This window comes from Priapulus caudatus, unplaced genomic scaffold (genome assembly GCF_000485595.1).
Source record: "Priapulus caudatus unplaced genomic scaffold, Priapulus_caudatus-5.0.1 Scaffold296, whole genome shotgun sequence".
In the NCBI taxonomy this organism is placed as follows: domain Eukaryota; kingdom Metazoa; phylum Priapulida; class Priapulimorpha; order Priapulimorphida; family Priapulidae; genus Priapulus; species Priapulus caudatus.
In genome coordinates, this window is record NW_014577357.1 from 236,004 (window position 1) to 258,037 (window position 22,034).

The 22,034-nt window shown below is 49.5% G+C and overlaps 2 protein-coding genes across 2 annotated transcripts in view; one reads left to right on the forward strand and one right to left on the reverse strand.

Annotated features, from left to right (window-relative positions):
• Positions 1-664: 664 nt before the first annotated feature.
• Positions 665-7,356, reverse strand: LOC106808690. The gene is made up of 6 exons (XM_014811517.1): positions 7,006-7,356; positions 4,442-4,586; positions 3,917-4,193; positions 2,750-2,804; positions 2,340-2,481; positions 665-753 (listed from the first exon to the last, which is right to left on the reverse strand). The coding sequence occupies exons 1-6, from the start codon at positions 7,164-7,166 to the stop codon at positions 676-678; spliced, it is 858 nt and encodes a 285-aa protein (XP_014667003.1). The 5' UTR covers positions 7,167-7,356; the 3' UTR covers positions 665-675.
• Positions 7,357-7,502: 146 nt separating this feature from the next.
• LOC106808688 (homeodomain-interacting protein kinase 2-like) overlaps positions 7,503-22,034 on the forward strand; it is a gene marked incomplete in the record, with an annotated part of 44,809 nt that continues 30,277 nt past the window's right edge. The window contains 2 exon segments of the mRNA XM_014811511.1: positions 7,503-8,076; positions 9,913-10,912. Coding sequence (XP_014666997.1) covers positions 9,921-10,912 — 992 coding nt within the window.

A 22,034-nucleotide genomic window follows, 5' to 3' on the forward strand; every position in this document is an offset into this window, starting at 1 on the left:
GTAGCATGCGCTGCGTGCGGTCTGCGTGCCTGCCTGCAGCGGCGTGTGCATGCATGTTTAAACACTTCAGCGATTATCAAGTAAATACAATTTACAATTTTATTTAATGCGCCTGCACATTGGTTATTAACAGCTTTGAAGCGACTGAACTGCTGTCAACCCTAGTTGCTGTACACCTCATTGTTGCCAAAGCTCGCCCGCACCCCCTCTATAAGCATCAACGCTGCGCCAGCTCTCGAGGATATTCGAGACGAGGAGAGAAGGGAGCTGCTCGACCGAAGAAATTATCCGACGCAACACTCAAGCATAGAGAACATCCAGGTGGCAGCACTCGTAACTTTGGTAGGAATTCCACGAGGCATCCCTGCACGCCATGCTGGCTAATAGCGCAACCTGTGTGCACTCGCGACCACCTGGAGGGCAAACAAGGACACAATCAAACGCAATCTTCCCACCATCAAATTGGAACAATAACAACGCAAATTAGAAAATAGAACTGTTGTGACACATGCAGCACATACAGTATAGAAAGGTACAAATCTGCAATTCGACGACTCCAAATACGAAAAATATTAATCAAAGTGAAACCTTCCACATTACACCCACCTCCTCCTGCTTAATCTCTTACCGACGGGATAAGGAAAGGCTGGCGTAGCAGTGTGGCAGTGCGTTGTCTCATGATCCTGCAGCAGTACTGAGGCGTATGGCTTCTCCACAAAGAGGACGTCTTCCGGCGGCGACGGCATCCCTGGCCTGCAGAAAGGAAACGGACACCGATGGCTACAGAGCTGGTATTGACACCAGACTAGCTGGCAAATAGAGGATAAAGACCAGCTTAGGTGACGCCTGCCAATCGCGACTTAACTATCCAAACTGGTTGCCCGTGTGTTCAGCTGCAATGGAACACTCGCACACTCGGTTGACCTTAGTACTAGTATGACCTTTCTCGATTGATTGTAACTAAAATGAAGTGTCAATGACACTGTAGCTCCCAGAAAAAAGACACAAATGAGTGAGTAAGAAGAAGTCAGTTTTAATTAGCAACCATCGACGTACATTAATAGAAACGATTGCCATCTGTATATCGCAATAATTTATAAACCAAAATGAATCACAATTTGTGACCGTAGATGGCGCTATACCCGCTTGTTGCGATGAGCGTTTGAAAATAATAGGTTATGCTGCGTTCCGACATGTTTTGTAAAACTTTACTCTAATATAGACGTTTTATCGGCAGGCGTGAAGAGGAAATACCAATTTTGCTATTAAGATATTGTCAATGAAATCTTGTAAAACGAACCAGACGAGTGTGACACCACACTGTTTGTGTCTATATACATAGTATATAATATGCTATATAATTGCCAAACCCTACCTAATTTGCATAATTTTTTTTTAAATATCAAAACCCCTAGCCCTTATTCATTCACATACCAAAAATGAGCAAAATCCGTTGAACCTGAACTGACTAATGGCAATTCCAATTTTTGCCAAAAAATCGCCGTGGCTCGAAAGTACGCCGACTGGCGTGCTCCAAAATAGGACGTTTAATATGGGAGCATAGCAGTAACAACTACACCCAATTTCAAACATGTGGGTCAAACGGTTCCTGAGTTATCGTTGACCGAAGCCAAATGTTGATGGACGGACGGACGACGGATGACGACCCATGGCAATAGCTCAGCTTGACGATGTCAAGGTGAGCTAAAAATCGCTATTTCATTCGCAATGTAGTTGTCCCTGTTCTAATTTTTGTAATTTGAGTAAACTCAGCTCAACTCGTTTGCCATCGCTGGCTCAACTTGCGATCGCACGGGAGCCAGCTATATTAAAATGACTATTGCGAGATTTTTGCTCAGAAAAACTAAATATAGCTGAATATAGTCTCACCTGACAGCAAAAATATCACTGATTACACCAACATTAAAAATACTAAGATTTTATGGAGTTATAGCATAGAAAATTGGATATGAACACATCGTAACAGCAATGCATTTTATTGTGTCGCGACAATGTCTAATGGCAGAATTGGTAATCTTGTATTTGTGTCGGTGATGAATTGAAAACAAGTGCTTGCCTTCACTGTGGGTATGGCAGATAAGCGATGGCGCCACAAGCTAATGCATAGTTCCTGTTAGTTCAAGATGACAGAAAACGAATGTTTACAAAAACGACAAGTTTGAAACTGGCAGTTTTCGGTGGTTCGAAGGTTCTAAGAGATTTTATTGTTACTCTAGACAATTGCTGTTACTCAAGCAATAACGGTAGGTATCATGAAAGTGGGGAAAACACTGGAAAATTTCCGCAATAATCGCTTTAATTAAGCAGTAAGTATTCACCGTTATGTAACGCCCCCTATCATCACTGTCCCTTAGTTCGAGTGCTACAGAGGCGCCCTCTAGCATCTTGTTGCTCCCTAGGAACGGCGGCGGCGGCACGGCCCTGCTTTCTCCATGTTGGTCGTGCTTTGGCATCTTTGACCTATAGCATGCATCCACAAAGCATATGCTACTAATGCCACGTAACAGCAACAACAGACCAAACGAGAGCATTTAATGATTAATTAAAGATTAATGTATAACCTTCTGCATTGCCTGCTAACCTTAATTGCTCGCTTCGATAACGTTATGTGTAACAATGCCACCAAATATCACACACACATTCTCTGACCATTGACCACAACCAGTGACCACGACCATGGCCACGACCAGACTAATTGTAGTCATTCATTGCTTCTAGAAACACTCACTGTGTAGGAAAGGAAGACTCGCTCCAGATATTTTCTATCTTCGCTGCAGCATCCTCTGGAAATAGATTATTATTACATGATTAATCTTTTCCCAGGCGAACGCGGTGATCCAATTAATGTTTATCACTCGGAACTTTGGGGTAAAGGCAGGGTTTCTTCTGAGGAAAAATTAGACAAATGAGGTAATGGCCAGTTTGCAAAAAAACGTGCATGCTGGATTCAAAGGCGTGCCTCAGGCACGCATGCAAACGCTGCAGGCGGACGTGGGGGGAGAAAGGGAGTCTCCTTCTCGCTGGTGGGGTTCTGGGAGTCTCTACCAGCAAAATTCTAAAAATTTGAATGACTTAGACTGCATTTGAGGCACCCTGAAACCATTTTCACGACAATGATATTAAATTTTACAATGGCGGAGCGCCACTGTGCCTCTTATGTAAAGAAACCCTGAAAGGGTCTGGAGTTCAGGTACCATGCTGGCGACTGCTACTGTGCCCTCAAGCATTGGCACTTTATCCTAATTTGCTTCACCTGAGACGGTTTAGAGAGTTTTTTTAAATTAGGGTTTAGAGTGTCGGCATAAGCTCGAAAACCTCACCTGCTCAAAGCGAGTAGCTTTACTCTGAAAAGTCCCTTCAAAGAAACCAAACTTATAGAAATACAGAGGCCGCTCCTCGGACAGAGCCAAATGACAAGCAATATCTGATTCTCAACCCTCAGGCCCCGGGGGAACCCGATCTATGTATGCGTATTGATGCTCGTCTCACTGCCTCCTCTGACCAAGAGACCACTAGATCTATAAGCCACATAGGAAAGTCCCCGCCGCCATATTGAGATCAGATAAGACGGGTGATAAGTTGCCTATATATAACATGGCTAGGATAGGACCAGTATAGGTTTTTGATCTATAATTCTCTTCGCTAACATCGTACTTCAATTCACAGGTGCGTTTCTGTTTACAGAAACAATTACAAATACGATTGTGGTCATTGGGGATATTTTGCAATGTTTGTGTTAATTCAAAAACTAAACACACACGAGTGTTTACATTAATCATGTATTTTCCTAAGCGCGCCGCGGCCATTTTATACCCCCTTTTTCTATGACCTAAATAGCACAGCTGGACTTTTCGATATCACTTATTCTTGGTGAGCGTTGTCGCGGCAAGCTCACCTCTGTCAGCGCCCTCTGCGACGTGACGCAGCGCCTCGCATGCCTCCTCCTTCGCAGCACGCCCCTCCTCCTGCCGACCCAGAGAGAGAAGGCACTGCATCTTCCTCGTGTAAAGCTTGTGGCGCTTGCCGGGCGGGTAGCCGGCGACGCCGAGAGCATTCTCGATGTCCACGAGACATGCCTCTTGTTTCCCTAGTCGAGCAAGCACGGCTGAGCGATTACCAAAGGCCAGCCCTAGCTGACATCCGTCGCACGCCGGCGGCGCCTGTAGTATGCTCTGCGATAAATCGACGTAGATCGTTACGAGATGAGTGGAGAGGATGTATGAATTAAAATGCCTTGCCGGTGTAACCAGTGTCGTACTTGTTATCACACGAGAAGTGGTTATATACCACACGGGCCAAGTGAAATTATTACGAAATTACAAACCCACACATCATATTTTGTTGACAGCTAAACATAAAATTTTTAATTCTTGTTTTGAACAGATTAAAGGTAACCGATAATCTCATCACGCTTACATACATTTGTATAACAGACGATTGCTTCTTTGTCGTTTGACTTCGCAAAAGCCTTATTTCCATCTAACCGGAGCTGAAGAGACCTTTCTGCAGACTTCTTGTGATGCTCGGCATTAAACTTTGCCAACCATTCCGTTTCTATACGTGAGCTGCAGAATGAACATATGACTGTAAACTACTAGTACTAGTCAATTTAATTTCGTATTTATCACTGCCAAATTATTATCACGCATGTGCAAGTCATTATTTATACTTTATAGTTAGTTGCATCATATATGATATAGGCAGTTTGCGGAACTAGAGTTATGGGCGCAAATCCACTTTAGGCACCTTAGGTATCACGAAGTGATGCACAGATTTCTGTGTATCATCAACTGATGCACAGATTTCTGTGTATCATCAACTGATGCACAGACTTTCCGTATATCAAGGAATGGTGCAAAAACCCTAACCCTAACCCTAAGTCATAAAGTATAACCTTAGGCTTAGGTATAACGAAGTGTGTTAGGGTTAGGGTTTGGGCTAGGGTTAGGGTTAGGGTTAGGGTTTTTGCATCATTCCTTGATATACGGAAAATCTGTGCATCAGTTGATGATACACAGAAATCTGTACATCACTTCGTGATACCTAAGGTGCCTAAAGGGAATTTGCACCGAGTTATGTAGTAACGCTAGTTAGGCCAAAACAAAATATAGGTGTGGTTACGGTTTTCCGACCGACCCTATTTATTCCCAGCGACCCTAAACAGTTTATTGTCAATTTTCTTTCGGCCATTGACTATATATATATACTACATGGTGCCTAACTCGCCGCCGCACGAACCACAACTCACCGTTTTCAATCAGTTACAACTCCGGTGTTCCTGCAGGTGATGCCACTTTCCAACTATCGTTGGAATCGCGGAAGACTGCTGAACAAGCTACACCCGCCATTTTTGACAATTGGCCCGCAAGAATGCGCTCAAATCATAGAAATTCCTCAAAATTTATATCCATGCATAATGATCCTTCGAATGCTACCTATAAAGAAGGCGGCAGGGCCGGCTGCGCTGATTGGCTGCAGCAACTGCCAGCAAGTCAGTTGCGTAGTTGCGCAGCCTGTCTGCACATTAAACTTGCTGCAGCCAATCAGCGCAGCCGGCCCTGCCGCCTTCTTCATAGGTAGCATTCTAAGGATCATTTCGCATGGATATTTAAGGAATTTCTGTGATTTGAGCGCATTCTAATGGGCCGATTGCCAAAAATGGCAAGTGTAGCTTGTTCAGCAGTCTTCCGCGATTCCAACAATAGTTGGAAAGTGGCGTCACCTGCAGGAACACCGGAGTTGTAACTGATTGAAAACGGCGAGTTAGGCACCATGTAGTATATATGTAGTATGTATATATATATATAGTATATGTCAATGGCCGAGTGTATGCTGTAGCTGCAGGTGCGGACTTGTTCTTGCTGCCAGTGATATGAATTGGTCAGTTCCTGCTTCAAAAGGCACAATTCACATCCTTCGGACATGGTTCGTAAATAAAATATTTCAAGAAAATAAAATGTTTTCCCTACCTACCTACCCTATTTTTTTTCGGCATGTAACGGTAACCACACACATATTTTGTTTTGGCCTTACAGTATGTATATAACAATATTTGTCCCATCGTTGGCAACCACATACACCAAAGGACCATCCCTTAAGGACCAACTCGGGTGGCAACAACTTAATTATGTATCGTAGACGCTTTAACTCCAGTGCATGTATATGGTTGTAAACCACCACATAGGAATACCGGCGAATAGATATCTGATCTCGGGGATGTCACTGTCAGGTACCAGATCGGAAAAAAAACCCAAATTTCAGCACCTGCACTGCAACAACAACGCATTCAAATTCTCCTTCTTTCCCCGGATGATTCCAATCTGGAACAACCTACCCGTGGGTGTTGTGGAAGCAACGGACGTTGACATTTTTAAGTCAAGGCTTCACTCCCACATGCACGCGAACCAACATTAAAGACAGTTTAAGGACACCAGTTGCATTGCACTCACATCATTATGCACCCGTTTGTTTATTGGGTTTATCCCTGAAGGCACTTACTACCTTGTCATTATATCCAGTGTAGTAGATACTGGACACCGACAAGTACGAGAACATAACACATAACATAACACCACACATTTACACAACTGCGCATATGACAGCATGCCTGCATGGGCTGCCTTTTCGCTCATAGGGTTTATGTCACCCAGGGTACTGCCGGAACGTACCCTGGGTACGGTCCGGTATACCGGAACGTACCCTGGTCACTATTTGATATGGTTAGGGTTAGGTTTAGGGTTAGGGTTAGGGTTAGTATTAGGGTTAGGGTTAGGGTTCGGGTTAGGGAGTAGGCGTAGGCGACTCCCTAGACTCGTTAGTGGAGTAGGCGAGGTACGGTCCGGAATATTAGATAGTACCAGGGTACGTTCCGGTATACCGGACCGTACCCAGGGTACGTTCCGGCAGTACCCCGGGGGACATAGACCCTCTTAGCCTTATTTTCCATGTTTTGTTTTTGTGGCTATGTTACGTGAATACCAATACCTGCAGTAGGCCTCGCACAGCTCCAGCAAACTTTTAGTGCCACTTTTCAATCTCAATACGTCGCCGCAGATTGGAGAGGACTGAATGCAGTTCAAAAATTCCCCCCACGATGTATTTTTATTAATATTAACATGACCAACCATCCCACGATGGTAACTCATCGTGCCTCCGACGACGAGAAAGTAATTCTGTAACTAACTAGTACTAGTAGCGCCACCGCGCGTCGCTTTATATAATTTATTATATTAACAAAACTATACTAATTATCACTGATAAACTAAGGCACATATATAAAAACACAACATGTATGGCGATGCGACTATTTTGTGAGAATTTCACAGTGCTATTGACAGTATTGTATATCTGCGACTGCATACTTCAACAACGACGTAGACGGCCTTTGTTTTCGCAACAATTAATAGCTGTCTTTTCTGGACACCGGGCGGCGCTCCTATAGCTATACTTGACAATCAGTTAGAGACCCGACAGGAGGCCAGTTTTTACACATGCCCGTCCAACGTAATTAACTGCCAATTAGTACTTAAGTTCTACCAATTAATGTGGAAATAATATATTAACAATTATTAGTCGTGCGTATTAACACGAATCTCTTGAGCCATGCGTGTTTTTATGTTACACTTGAACATGGAAAATCGATGAATTATTATTGACTCCCGAACTCCCTTTCAATCCGCGCCACCGTGTATGGCAAAATCGCACTCGAGTCGACTCGACGTCGGACAGTGACGTGAAATGTTACTGTGAAGAGAAATGGCTCATACGAGCCAACATTACTGGGCGTAACATTCAGACAAGTAACAAGAAATCTGTCCGGGCGACAGATCAAGCAACATAGAAGCCGAAGGAATCGCAACTCCGAGGAAAATTAGTGCTGGTACCGTATATGCGACGTCGGAATCCACCTTCTGGTAAATCCTGTCTTTGTTTCCTGGAAAAGTCGGATGTTCGGTCGGTTCTAAAACGCACAGTTCCGCAACAGTGCTTGTGTCGATGTCCTGGTGAACGGTTGGCGTCAATGATCTACGGTGCCACAACTAGCGACACAGACAGGTATGTAGTACGACGCTACGTTATTCTGAATTTCATCGTTTCTACTTCTAGTACTAGTAGATAATTGCGTCGTAAGCGTTTGCGTCATCGGCTAGTTGATTATCCACTGACTGACGCACACACTTATCATATGCTGCACTTGTTTCGGTGACCTGCTTTTCGCTCTCTCGGTTCGGGAGCCTGTAACATAATTCGCTCGTTTATCGTATTTTCTCCCTGCGTGTTATACACTGGCTGATACGCATATATACCACAGGGGTATTCATCGCTAAAAACGTACGTCCACTTGTAATTAGTTATACGAGCGTTCGTGTATGTAGCTTTGTACCTAGATACAATAATGTAACCCAACAAGAGTAGGGGGCACAAATCCACTTTAGGCACCTTAGGTATCACGAAGTGATGCACAGATTTCTGTGTATCATCAACTGATGCACAGACTTTTCGTATATCAAGGAATGATGCAAAAACCCTAACCCTAAGTCATAAAGTATAACCTTGGCTTAGGTATCACGAAGTGTGTTAGGGTTAGGGTTTTTGCATCATTCCTTGATATACGAAAAGTCTGTGCATCAGTTGATGATACACAGAAATCTGTGCATCACTTCGTGATACCTAAGCCTAAGGTGCCTAAAGTGGATTTGCACCGAGTAGGGTTACAACGCGAGCCTATTCTTTTCTTTGGAGGAGGCCCCTGAGTGATTCACTCAGGACAGTTTTACGGTGCGTTTTTCGAGACTACAACTTCCAAACTGGGTTGATTCTAAACACGAACCTTTCTCCGCTATCCTGGGACTTACTATGTATCACAATACTCTGTATTAAACTGTTATAATTTGTTACAAAATTTCGAAGTGACAATTCGAGCGCCAGTTCTGTTGACCTGTGACGTACAGATTCCCAATGTGCATAGCGTTCGGCTAACTTCGTCATGACGTCATGACTGACAGCAGGCATCCCATGATACATTCGATCTTGGAGTCGAAGTTAGCCGAACAGTCTCGAAAAACGCACCATAAAACCACCCTGAGTCGATCACTCAGGGGCTCCTCCAAAGAAAAGAATAGGCTCGCCTTGTAACCATACTCTTGTGGGGTTACATTATTGTATCTACTTTGTACCCTGCTCCGGTCACAGGCGTTAGTATATAGGGTTGTTTCAGTGATAAAATTATGGTAAACATGCACATTATATTTACTACCAAAATACTATATATTTCATAATAATTCAACTCAAACGTTGTGAGATTCTCATGTATACGTTGTATCGGAGGGTATCTCCCATGGAACTGTGTACAGTGTCGTGTGTGGTACCGTAACATTGAGTGTTGTACAGAGGAGCATTTTTCAGCCTCTACATGGAATAGTTGGGCGACATGAATTGCATTAATAGACAAAATATGGTACTAAATGTAATATGTTTATTTTTACTATGAATTTAGTATTGGATCCGTTACCAGTACAAAGGATTGTCTATGTCGCTCAGCTTTAGTTCAGTAATTTCTTTTCCATTATTCTTTGTCGTAGTCACTACACCAATATACTTTTGTTCATTTGTGTGGTGATATGAGTCCCAATAATTGTTCATAAACATAAAAGGTACCGTTGTGTTGTAACAATCTATGTAGTAATTTTACATGTCACGTGTGTACATGCATAGTATTATTTCTAGTGATTATTATTGATGGGTGACAATACGTCGATAATGTATTTTCCCGGCGAGATAAAAAGGAGAATGTCTGTGAATTCTACTTTCTAGTCGGTGTGCTGCATTTTTTCGAGTCGTAACATAGCCCACGTGCGAGGACTTTATGCGGGTGTGACATTATTTCTTTAGAGGTTGGAATGCAACAGAGGGCGCTCACCTTAGCCCCGCCAGGAGTTGACACAAGCGCATTCTATAGCTACAAGAAGCTGAAGTTGGAGCCGCAGGAATACTGCTTCGCTCCCGTGAGCTCGACCAGCAGCGCGTGCAGTCGGTACGCCAGCGCCACCATTCCGTCGAACGTCATCTCGCACCGCCGCGCCGCCATCGCCACATCGAGGAATGTACGCGTGCCGGAGATGCCCCAGACCTACATCCGTGCGTCAACGATAAAACTGCTCGACACCTACCAGCGATGCGGTCTGAAGCGTAAGAGCGAAGACCTCGACAGCGCCGCCGCCACGACGGTTCACGTCGCCGACTCGAACACGGTTTCGTCGTCCGAGGAGGACGCGGCGCCGCGCACGGCCGCCGCCGCCGCCACAACGACGAAGGCATCGTCAAACAGTGAGGGAGACTACCAGCTCGTTCAGCATGAGGTGCTGTACTCCCTCACGACCGCGTACGAGGTGCTCGAGTTCCTCGGCCGAGGCACGTTCGGCCAGGTCGTCAAGTGCTGGAAGAAGGGCACGAACGAGATCGTCGCCATCAAGATCCTCAAGAACCACCCGTCGTACGCGCGCCAGGGCCAGATCGAGGTGTCGATCCTGTCGCAGCTGAGCCGCGAGAATGCGGACGAGTACAACTTTGTGCGCGCGTACGAGTGCTTCCAGCACAAGAACCACACCTGCCTTGTGTTTGAGATGCTAGAGCAGAATCTCTACGACTTCCTGAAGCAGAACAAGTTTGCGCCGTTGCCGCTGAAGTTCATCCGTCCGATCATGCAGCAGGTGCTCACCGCGCTGCTGCAGCTGAAGAAGCTGCGGCTGATCCACGCCGACCTCAAGCCGGAGAACATTATGCTCGTCGACCCGCAGAGGGCGCCCTACCGCGTCAAGGTGATCGACTTCGGCAGCGCGAGTCACGTCTCGAAGGCGGTCTGCTCGACGTACCTGCAGTCGCGATACTATCGGTGAGTCATGGCGCGGGGGGGTCAGGTCGTCACGGGAGGTGGGGTCTTTGCGGGCGGTTGGGTCGTCGCAGGGGAGTAGGGTCGTTGCGAGGGGTCAGGTCGTCACGGGGGTTGGGTCGTCACGGGGGGTCGTGTCATTGCGACCCTACGCAATCGTGGGAGTAGGGTCGTTGCGAGGGGTCAGGTCGTCACGGGGGTTGGGTCGTCCCGAGGGGTCGTGTCATTGCGCGGGGGGTTGGGTCGTCACGGGGGGTCAGGTCGTCGCAGGGGTTGGATTGTCATGAGAGGGTGATTGAGTGTCGTTTGCGCATTCGTCTCGTGTGTTTGTGTCTGGCCTCGCGTTTGCTGAGCTGCTTTGACTCCTCCTCTTTCCGCGTTCCACCCGTGTCCTCCGTTCCCCGGTCGTCCGCTGTTGCGTGCCGTCATCTCGGTGCTTACCATCTCCCTTGTTCTCGGTATTCTCACGTCGCCGTGTCCCGGTTTGTCTGTCCTTGTCCCCTGCCTCCTCGTCTCATGACTCCTGGTCTTCTTCTTCCTGTACACGTCCTTCTCTCGTCTGCCACCTACTTGTTACCCACGCTCTTCTCTCCTGCCTCCGCATCGTCTCCCACCGACCAGTAGCGTGTTAGCATTAACTGAAGCGGCTGGGTGTATTGTTGCAGTGTTAGCTGCACAGGTGGGTAATTAAGTCTGTTGGTACGCAGGCACCGCATGTATTATTAACCTGCTTAATGAGAAAATGCGCGCGCTCCTCCTGCGAACTGCGCAGGCAGCGAGAGATAGCATGGGCTTGTGGGTTTGCAGGATGGTCGACAGTGGCGAGGAGAGTCGAACTGGGTGCACCCGCCAACACAACACAGTGTTTCCCCTGCATTGACGCGAGCGAGGCGGGCCACCTCGCTCAAATTCTCAGCCGCCACACAGATATTTGTCCAAAACACTGCCTCGTGGATGAAAATCACTATTCTTCCATAGAACAGTGCTTATAATGCACCAAAATAGCTTAGAAAGCACCACATTGCACCATTCTTTTTCCAAAATTTGATGGACCCCCTAGCTGGCTAGGACATCGTAACGCGCAAACGCAGCCAAAACAATTTACTACAGGTCTCACAGACCTTTTTGGCCAGGGGAAACACTGCAACATGTCTCTCTGTGGGTGTAATAATCCAACACGTCAACACGACATGTGTGTCTGTGAACCGAGGGGTGTGGAGCAACTCCCTCGCGTCCCCAGAATGTCCGTCGCCGTACGCTTCCCGGAATGCCGGCGCGTCTGCTCAGGGCTTCCTCCGTGCGGCGTAATCGAGTCGGACAAGCCTGCAAGCCACGCGCGACCGTGGTGTTAGCCGTGGCGCCCCCACGTGGAGTGCATGTGTCCATTTCGCTGATGAGCTGTGCTGTGTGGGGTCGCCAGTGCGGATAATCCGTAAGGGGTATGCAGAAATTACCGGCAGATGTGAACCGACGATTAGTGGGTAGATCCGGGTAGGGAGAGGGATGGCGCTAGATCGTGTTTGTAGATTTGTGCGCTCTCTTTTTTATACTGTGCCATTGAATAGCAATATCGGGTTTTGACGACGAAGATGAAAACAGGCAAGTTCATGTCACCTGGCAGGTAGAGTGCGAAGAAATAATCAGAAGGTGTTATCGAACAACTCGATAGTGAACTGTTTTTGATCATCAGACATCACGTGTCATAACGTCGCAACTATTACTTTTCTATCGTGGCGATAGACTGACACATATCTGAACTTTACTTAGGTGTGGTGCATCTTGTGTGCATAATTTGACACGTAGCAACACGGCGTGCACCATATCTTGCACGAAACATTTTAATGCACACTGCAAACATAACATGCAGTTTTTCTCGCACCGCACGCCCATTGTACGCATGCGGCTGTCTAATCTGAGTAATCTTCACAGTGACTTTGAACATGCAGTTTTACTGCAGTCGACATCAGCGCCATCTTTCGTCATGTCGTGATTGTTGTAGACCAACAAATCCGTGTGCATATATATATGTGCATAGTGAATTTTAATGATGCATAAATATATTCATATGTACATTTATGGTGGTTGTCGTGCGTGGGATAGTTGTAGTTGCTTTTAGTCCTGGTCAAACTAGTCGTTTTCCTCGTGAATTTCTCTTCAGATTTCTAATATAATTATATATTATTTAGATGGGGTTTAATAGCTGACTATGCCAGAGCTTGTAATAGGAATGTAAATGTTTCTCTAGTGTGTGGCGATGAAAAATGATGTTGCGCAAGTTGTCAACACACAGTGGATGTTGCGAAAGAGGATTGCTAGTCACTGTTGATAGAGGAAGGAGCGTGGTCCAGTCTAAAGGTTTCACACTCGTTGCGACAAAAGTAGGCCTGCTGGTCTCTTCAAAAACTAATTTTAAAAAATTCACGAAAGACGTTTGATGTTACGGTGACGTGTAACGCGTCATGTGTCACACAGTGTGCACTGTTGCACACAGTGCACTATTGACTTGTAAGCGGACACGCACGGACTGAATATTGACATCACGCGTGCTGACATAGGAGAACTTATCACGCGCGCGTGTGTTTATCTGTTGTCGTACGTGTGCATAGAGGAGGTCGTTGAAAAGCGATCGCCTTTTCAGCGTTTTCGAGCCGCCGAGATAGCGAGCAAAATATCGTGCGTGCACTTCGTATCGGGAGCGGCGAGATAATATATATTTTTAGATTTTTTTCCCCTTCCAAAATATGCACGCTCTAACAACTACGGACACCCGTCCGAAGCGCTCACTAGTACACACGTCCGCTCATGCACGCACATGCGCGCGCGCACGCACGCACGCACGCACGCACGCACGCACAGTTGTGCTGTTACGCTGTCGCTCACCGCGTGGTTTCATGATGATATCACCCAGCCATCCCACGCGACGTGACCGAACACACGCGTACTATCCCGTACACTGCTTTACCACCAGGGCACCCTGGTTCTGCTGTCCCGTTTCGGTTTGGGAGGTCGCCCCCCCTCTATCTGAGTGTACACACAAGACACTGACAACTAGGGTGCCCTATTTGGGAGGTCGGCCCCTCCACGAGGGTGCACGCAGTCCTTGACATCGCAGGATAGCAGTACAGCAGGAAACTAGTTGAAACAGTAGATGAGGAGAGTTGGGGGAGGGGAGGGGGGAGGGCAGGGAGGGGGTAGGGTATTACTAGCCAGAACCAACCTACTAGCGACCTGAGAACTGCTGATAATACTGACCACTTCAGAGCCAAGGCCAGCAAGTGGCTTTAGCTGTTAGGGTTGTCCGAGTTTACATTGCCCACCACGCACAATTCCGGACCGTAACTAGTAGTGGCCGGCGGTGGCAGAGCGCTCCCGCCGCGACTCGCTGTAATTGACCATTGTCCACTCGTCCTGGATAACCCTGAATGGCACAATCCGGGGCCCATTTACGTCGGAAGGAGTTGGATAGCCGACGACACTGCATGCGTCGGCAGTAATCTCGTACGCAAACCGACAAACGGTTGGTCGCCCCATTCACGCGGGCTTTGGACGAGGCTTTGTTGGCGGTGTACGGGTATATATATATATATATCCAAGTGCGAGTGTAGGGTTGCTCTCCTCTGTTGCTGCCATCCCGCCGCTGCCGCGCGGGTTCCCAGCCCCCCCCCGGGGGGGGGTAGTACATAAGACACGCTCTCTCCTTCCCTCTCACACTACGCTGCTATACCGTAGTCGTTCTCCGTCGCTGTCCCCCCTCTCCCCCGCCGTCTTTGTCTCGCCCTGGTTGTGTATTTATCCGTCGCTAAGACGGATAGACGTATCGCCCAGACAGGTTAGGAGCTGCGGCGGGTTGGGTGGGGGGGTGGCGGGTGGCCGGGGAGATGTTCTATTTCTGGTCGAGAGAGGAGGAGGAGGAGGAGGAGGGTTGGCTGCTGCAGGCATGCAGCTGTGTGGTGGGAGGGGGCGGCATGACTCACGCTGTCACACGCTGCAGCTCTTTCTTCATTTTCTTTCATGCTCACTAAAATCCCCTCGTGCCTCTCTCCTGCAGCAGAGCATTAACCCCGCCTATTCTACGCATATATAACTAATTGCCATCAAGTCTACTAATTGCACACGTATCCCGACTGTGACAGAGCAATTTAGCCGTTCGTCATATTATTTGAACCGACTTTTGTTCTAAATAGGTGACAGCAAAGAGTCCACACCGACGCTCATCAACACACTACACGTAGAATTGTATGCGAGCTTTGATGACACCAATAGCGAGGGATGATATGCAGCGATTGCGTGCTAGTTAGGCGGTTTTAAAATGAGATGAAAAGTGACGCGTAGTGGGGTTCGAACGCCAGTTGCCCGTCAGGGTCGCGTGCAGGGAACTATACCTGCCACAGTACAGAGCTTTGTCGGCTCGTACATGGGGCTGTAATTAGTGTGCGAGTCACAGTACTTATTGAACGCGTATGTACGCACTCGCGCGCGCTCACACAAACACGTACGTACGCACGCACACATAAACACGTACGCACGCACGCGCACATAAACACGTACGCACACACACGTAAACACTTTACGCACCTACGCACGCACACACCCATAACCACGTACGCACACGCTCCTGCACACGCACACCTTCACTAGGGCTCATAGGGTCTATCTCCCCCAGGGTACTGCCGGAACGTACCCTGGGTACGGTACGGTATACCGGAACGTACCCTGGTAACTATCTAGCTGATATGGTTAGGGTTAGGGTTAGGGTTAGGGAGTAGGCGTAGGCGACTCCCTAGACTCGTTAGTGGAGTAGGCGAGGTACTGTCCGGCATATTATATAGTGGCATTTAGTACCAGGGTACGTTCCAGCAGTACACTGGGGGACATCGACCCTATCAGCTTCATTAGGCAGGTTTTATTTCAATCGAATAGCACCAGGTGTGTGGTATCGAAGAACTCTTTATAAACTTCGAGAATGCTTGCGATACTTGTATGCTAGTACTGTCGTTTTAATTGGAGGAGAAGTGCCCCCCCCCCGCCCCTCCTGCCCCTGCTTGTTCGCAGTTAGACGCATAGACGAACGTGCTAGCTAGTACGGACAAGCTTTTGTATTCTACTCCGGGATTTGAATAGCTCGCGCGGCGTGAATGGATTCCTTGGCGCGGGGCTGGTGCTAATTTGTATTGTGTGACGTAGCGTGGAGATGGAGGAGGCAGTGGGTGCTGGGCTGGTGGTGGTTAGTGTGGAGTAGGAAGCACACGGCGGTGGGGGATTGAGCGGTGGTGGCAGTGACGACGACGTTGTATGTAAGCATGAAACTCGAGAATGCACGCCAGAAGCAGCAGCAGCAGCGTACCCCCTCCCCAGTTTTTCAGCTCTGTCAGTGTGTATAAAATGGCAGCCATGTACGCGTACATGTAAAAAGACATAGGTGCGATGGCAGTGTAGTGTATAGCTGAGAGCTGGATCACCTGACTGCAAAACCAGACAGGGCGTTCGGGGGGGGGGGGGGGGCTCGTCAAGCCTTCACGCTGATTAAACATCCGCTTGGTCCTCTGATTATGAGAGAACGAATCCGAAAGTTTCCCGCCATCTACAATTGTCGACGATGAATCGGGGAAAAATGTAGAACGGTGGCGCGGCGAGTCTGCGCATGCGTGTTTGATCAGTTATTGACCAACGCATAAATCATACACTCCGACCGTAGCGAGTCGGTTTACCCGTCGCCATGACAACGAGCTAAATATTTGTGAATGAGGCGCGTCGAGTGGTAACGATTGGACGCAGCCACCGGCGGTGGCGCTGTGGAGGGTCCGCCTGACAAAGCAACGAGAAAGAAAAAGGGGGGGTGAGATGCGCGGCGGCAGCGAGAGAAAGATAAGGGGAAGAGGGAGAGAGCGAGATAGATAGATAGAGGAGAGAGAGATGGAGGGCGCACGCAGAGGGAGGCAGCGAGCTGAGGAAATGCGGCGGCGCCCCGAGCATCCATCTATCCATCTCTCTATCTAGGTTGTAATTCGGCGGAGTGGTTTTTAGCGCAGTGCGGCGGCTGCTGCTGCTGCTGCTGCTGCTGCTGCTGCGGGGTCCGGCTGTGCGATGCACGCCGTCTGACATGCTCTGATAGCAGCAGCAGCAGCAGCAGCAGCCGCTCCTCCTCCGATCGTCGGTGGCCTACATTAGAGAGAGAGAAGCGCGCAAATATTTAAGCTTCGAGTGGGTAAAACCTCTGGAGAGGGAGACAGAGGCTGCGGTCGTGGATCGAGACTAGGCGGCGGTGGCTGCCGTGCCTGCACCGATGTTCGTCTGGCTACTGTAACACGCTCTCCTGTAGTACCTACCCTGGGTAGAGACTAGAGAGTGTAGGCTACCCATCACCGACGAAGGGGGAAGGGAGGGAAGGTAGTGTGTGAGGAGGGAAGCGACGGAGGGAGGGAAGGAGGTAGTGTGTGAGGAAGTGAAGGAGGGAGAGACTAAAGAAGAGAGAGGGGAAAGGAGATAGTGAGTGAACAACGGCGTGAGGGAGAGAGAGAGAGAGAGGTGAATGAGGAAGGCAGAACGGCAAAGAGTGTGGGGAAGGAGAGGGTGTGAGTGACAAAGAATCAAGCATGTAGTATCCTGCATGATTAGAGTAAATTGTGTCATGACTGGCCGTTTCTCTTACAGTCACGCACGCACGCACGCACGCACAGACACACACACTCGCACGCACAGACACACACACTCGCACGCACAGACACACACATTCGCGCACACCCACTCGCACACACACACACGCGCGCGCACACGCGCACGCGCACGCACGCACGCACGCACGCACACACGCACACACACGAACAGACAACGGCGGCTTCATCGATTCCGTGACTGGTGCGACTGGGGTGAATACTGATGCTGCTGCTGATGCTGCTGCTGCTTATGCTGCTGCTGCTGCTGCTGCTGCTGCTGCTGCTGCTGCTGCTGCTGCTGAGATCGTGTTAGCTGCATCGCACAGCGTTGAGCGCTGCTGCTAGTATAGCTTGATGGCACGTAATTGGCATCAGATGGAAGCTTGATTGCACAACGGTCGCACACGAGTAGGCGGATATCGAGCGAGCAGCGGCGTCGACGTCGCCATCTCTCACCCTGCCTGCCTGCCTGCCTGCCGACGGCCGACGACGACAAGGTGACCTGAGCAGTCGATATACAGGTCGTCGGCACATCAACGGGTTCGTGCTGAATTCCCCCTCCCACCCACGGGGTGTATGAGGGTAGGGGCAGAAAAGAGTGGCATGACAAAAATGATTTCCAATTCGTGGGTAGAGTGTGGGGGGATATTTGGAGGGTAGTCCCGATATATAGGCAGTCGTTCATGGGAGGGTAGTAGTTACTATATTAATATAGGGCTATATTGGCTAGTATATTATAGGGACGTGTAGGGTTAGGGTTAGGGGTGCATAGGTTTAGCGTAGGGTTAGGGATTTGTAGGTTTAGCGTATGGTTAGGGGTGCGTAGGGTTAGCGTAGGGTTAGGGATGTGTATGATTGCAGCGCACGTAGTTGTGCTGGGTTTGGCTTCGTCGATGGAAAGCTGTGCTCATCGCTTGTCCGGGAATCCGCCACAGACGCAGCTCGCGTCACTGTGCATCATGCTCCCTGCTCACGCAGTATCGGCGTCGGCAGCGTCCCAGCTTCTGGCTGTGCTTGGCTCATGGCTGTACGCGCTGCAGCTGTAGGCTGTGCATGTGTGAATGGGGATGCCAGGACATGGGCGAATATTTAGCGTTTTAGTCGTCGTTGGCTGTCGGTCAATGAGAGAGAGGGGTAGTTGGAAGATGGCAGCACACCTTCTGTCGTGTCGTGGCTGTACATGCATGTTCGGCCTGCAGCGGTTGCTGGGGACGTCGCTTGTTGTCCGAGCTTCCGAGTTCTCGGGCTCCGGTACACATACACGCGCGCACACACATATACGCACGCACGCACGCACGCACAGATAGTGAAGAGAGGAGAGGATCGAGGAGGGAGAGAGAAGAGATGAGAGATGAGGAGGGAAGGAGCAGAGATGAGAGATGGAGAGGAGATAGGAGAGATGAATAGAAGGAGCGAGAGATGGGGGGGAGAGGAGAGAGAGTGGAGAGAGGGGAGAGAGAGAAGAAAGAGAGTAATCGAGAGAAAGGCAAGAGAGCGAAGAGCGAGGAGAGAGCGAGAGATGAGAGAGGCGATGGAGAGGAGGAGAGAGGAGAGGAGAGATAGAGAGAAGAGAGGAGAGAGAGAGAGAGAGAGAGAGAGAGAGAGAGAGAGAGAGGGAGAGAGAGCGATGAGAGAGAGAGATAGAGAGAGAGAGAGAGAGAGAGAGAGAGAGAAGAGATGATGAGAGAAGAGAGAGAGAGAGAGAGAGAGAGAGAGAGATAGAGAGAGAGAGAGTGGAGAGAGAGAGAGAGAGGAGAGAGATGAAGAAGAGAGAGAGAGAGAGAGAAGAGAGAGAGAGAAGAGGAGAAGAGAGAGAGAGAGAGAGGAGAGAGAGATAGAGATGGTTGTGCGTCTCATAGATAGATGACACGGACGAACGAGAAGGACGTACGAACAACTGGCAGGGTGGTAAGTAAATAGATAAAACCGTAAAATCCCCCCCCCCCAGACTTTCACGAAAGCAGCACGCTCGGGACTGCCGAGTTCACAAGACCAACACTTGTCCCGACCCCCTCCCCCTCTTGAACGTGTCAGGTTTTTCCTTTGTCGTGTCTGAGTGAGGCTGCCGAGCTGAGACGGGTTAGTGGTGGGAGGGGGAGGGTAGGTGGCAGCACGTACGCAAGCCTCAAGATTTCTCTTTGTCTCCACGGTGAGAGACGTGATTGCGGGGGAAAACTGAGCTGTTGCTGCTGGTGTCTAGCTGCTGGTGTTGTGTGATGGCTGGTGCTACTGTCTGGTGGTTGTAGAGCTGGCTGGCTATGTGCTGCTGGTGGGTAGTGCTCTGCTACTGCTGCTACTGCTGTGCTTGGTGGTGTGGTGTGCGCTGCATGGCGCTGCTGCTTGGTGTGTGGTGGTGCTGCTGCTGCTGCTGCTGGCTTCGCTGCTACTGGTGTGTGGTGCTGCTCGGGCTGCTACTGGCTGTGCTGCTGGTGGTGTGGTGCTGCTGCTGCTGCTGTGCTACTGGGTGTTGTGGTGCTGCTGCGCTGCTGTGTGTGGTGGTTGGTGCTGCTGCTGCTGCTACTGCTGCTGGCAGTAGGTGCTGCTGGGTGTGGTGCTTCTATAATGGTGTGTGCTAGCTAGTATGTGGTGGTGTGGGTTGCCTAGCTGAATGGATATGATGCTTACGCTGTCACCATGGTTAAAATGGTCATACGCATCCTGCAGCCTGATGGATTCAGTCAACGCGGGAAGAGACCCGAATGTATGTGTAGCCTCTTAGAAGAAGAGGTGGTGATGGAAGGGAGGAAGGGTGGAAAGGGGGAGAGACGGAAGGGTGGGAACACTATGCAAAAATGGGGAAGAAAGGAAAGAAAATAGAGGAGTGAATGGGATTGTCAGCGGTAGGGAGGGATGCTACAGGGGGCTCATATTATTGGGCACGAGGAGGAGGAGGGGAATTCTACAAGGAAAGAAGAGAGAAGAGGAATGGAATGGGAAAATTAAATGGAAATGGGGATGAACAGAGAAGAGTAGCGTACTGGGCTGTCCGTGCGTCGACCTGTGCGTGGCTCAGGTGTAAAGCAGTGCCGCAGTATGGACGCGCAGGTGTTCTGGGCAGTAATCACAGGCTCACGTAGCAACGGCTCACGGCTGCACACGGCTCTCGTCCGCTCGTTGCTAGAGCTGAGATGCCCCGAGCTACCACACGCATTCACGCTCTCTCGTAAGTACTGCCCCTCTCTAGTTCTTTGTAATGTGCAAGTGTTTGTCGTCTGCTGCCCGCCACATCCGTCGCCGTACGCGCTGTCTGCCTCTCCTCTCTTCTCATTCTCCCTCGCCCTCCTCTCTTTCTCCCTTCCCTTCTCTCTTCTATCTCTGCTTCTCATCCGTCTATATCTTGCTACTTCTTCTTGTCCACTGTCTCGTTCACCTTTCCTCTCCACTGACCCTTCTCTCTGCCATTCCCACGCACTCCCTCCCCCGCTCTCTCGCCCCACAAAGCAACCAGATTTTAGGCAGCGGCGTTTGGCGCGAATTCGAACAAAACCGGCGTTCTCGTCTATCATCCTGCATGCTATCACGCACACACCACGCACGCACCACACACAACACGCACACAGACAGCGGGGGGCTATTATGGACGGACGTTGTCGAGACGCAGACGCACACGGAGAGGTCTTGAGACCGTGCGCGCGCNGGGAGGGGTAGTAATTCTGTGCTATGGCGCAATACTTTACAGCCCCACAACTATATTTTAGTACGCGAGACAAACGGTGCATGTAAATATAGACTGTACATGGGAATGTGCGTGTACGACGTGCTGTATGTGTAATTGGTATCAGGACAAATACCCCCCGGACATTCACCCCCCGGACATTTACCCCCCCCCCCGGACAATCACCCGCCGGACAATTACCCCCCGGACATTTACTCTCCGGACAATTACCCCCCCAACTCCCCCTCCCCCTACAATTACTCCCCGGACAATCACCCTCTGGACAATTACCCCCCGGAAAATTACCCCCCCCCCGGGAAAATGTCCGGGGGTGATTGTCCAGGGGGTAATTGTCCGGGGGGTATTTGTCCTAGAACCGTGTAAATAGCCCGTGCACTGCACACTGTGCGCGTGGTAGGAATCAGGAGACTACGAACCTACACCGAGACACGCGTTGATGACACACAGATATAGATAGATGTAGATTTATATACTCTATGCGGGTAGAAGAATACCGCGACTCCCGTCTACCCTCCAGAGTTACATTCGTCGCTGTGTGTCCCCCGGGGGGCAGGTCTTATTGTTGCCGTAGCGGGCAGGCCGGTGCGGGATTGAGTACGCTGGAACGCAGGCAGGTGTGCAGAGCAATCAGCGGCTGAATGTTGTTACAGGTAACGTTTGCACACCTGTTGCTAACGCGCGCGCGCGAGAGAGAGAGAGGAGAGAGAGAGAGAGAGAGAGAGAGAGAGAGAGAGAGAGAGAGAGAGAGAGAGAGAGAGAGAGAGAGAGAGAGAGAGAGAGAGAGAGAGAGAGAGAG

Bases quoted from the DNA above. Each gene is read 5' to 3' on its own strand.
- LOC106808690 (XM_014811517.1), bottom strand. From the start codon at position 7,166: ATGAGTTACCATCGTGGGATGGTTGGTCATGTTAATATTAATAAAAAT. The intron at 4,194-4,441 runs GTATGTAAGCGT...GATTTATCGCAG, and splicing joins CAATCGTCTGTTATACAAAT to AGCATACTACAGGCGCCGCC. The intron at 2,805-3,916 runs GTGAGCTTGCCG...ATCTATTTCCAG, and splicing joins CGCAGAGGGCGCTGACAGAG to AGGATGCTGCAGCGAAGATA.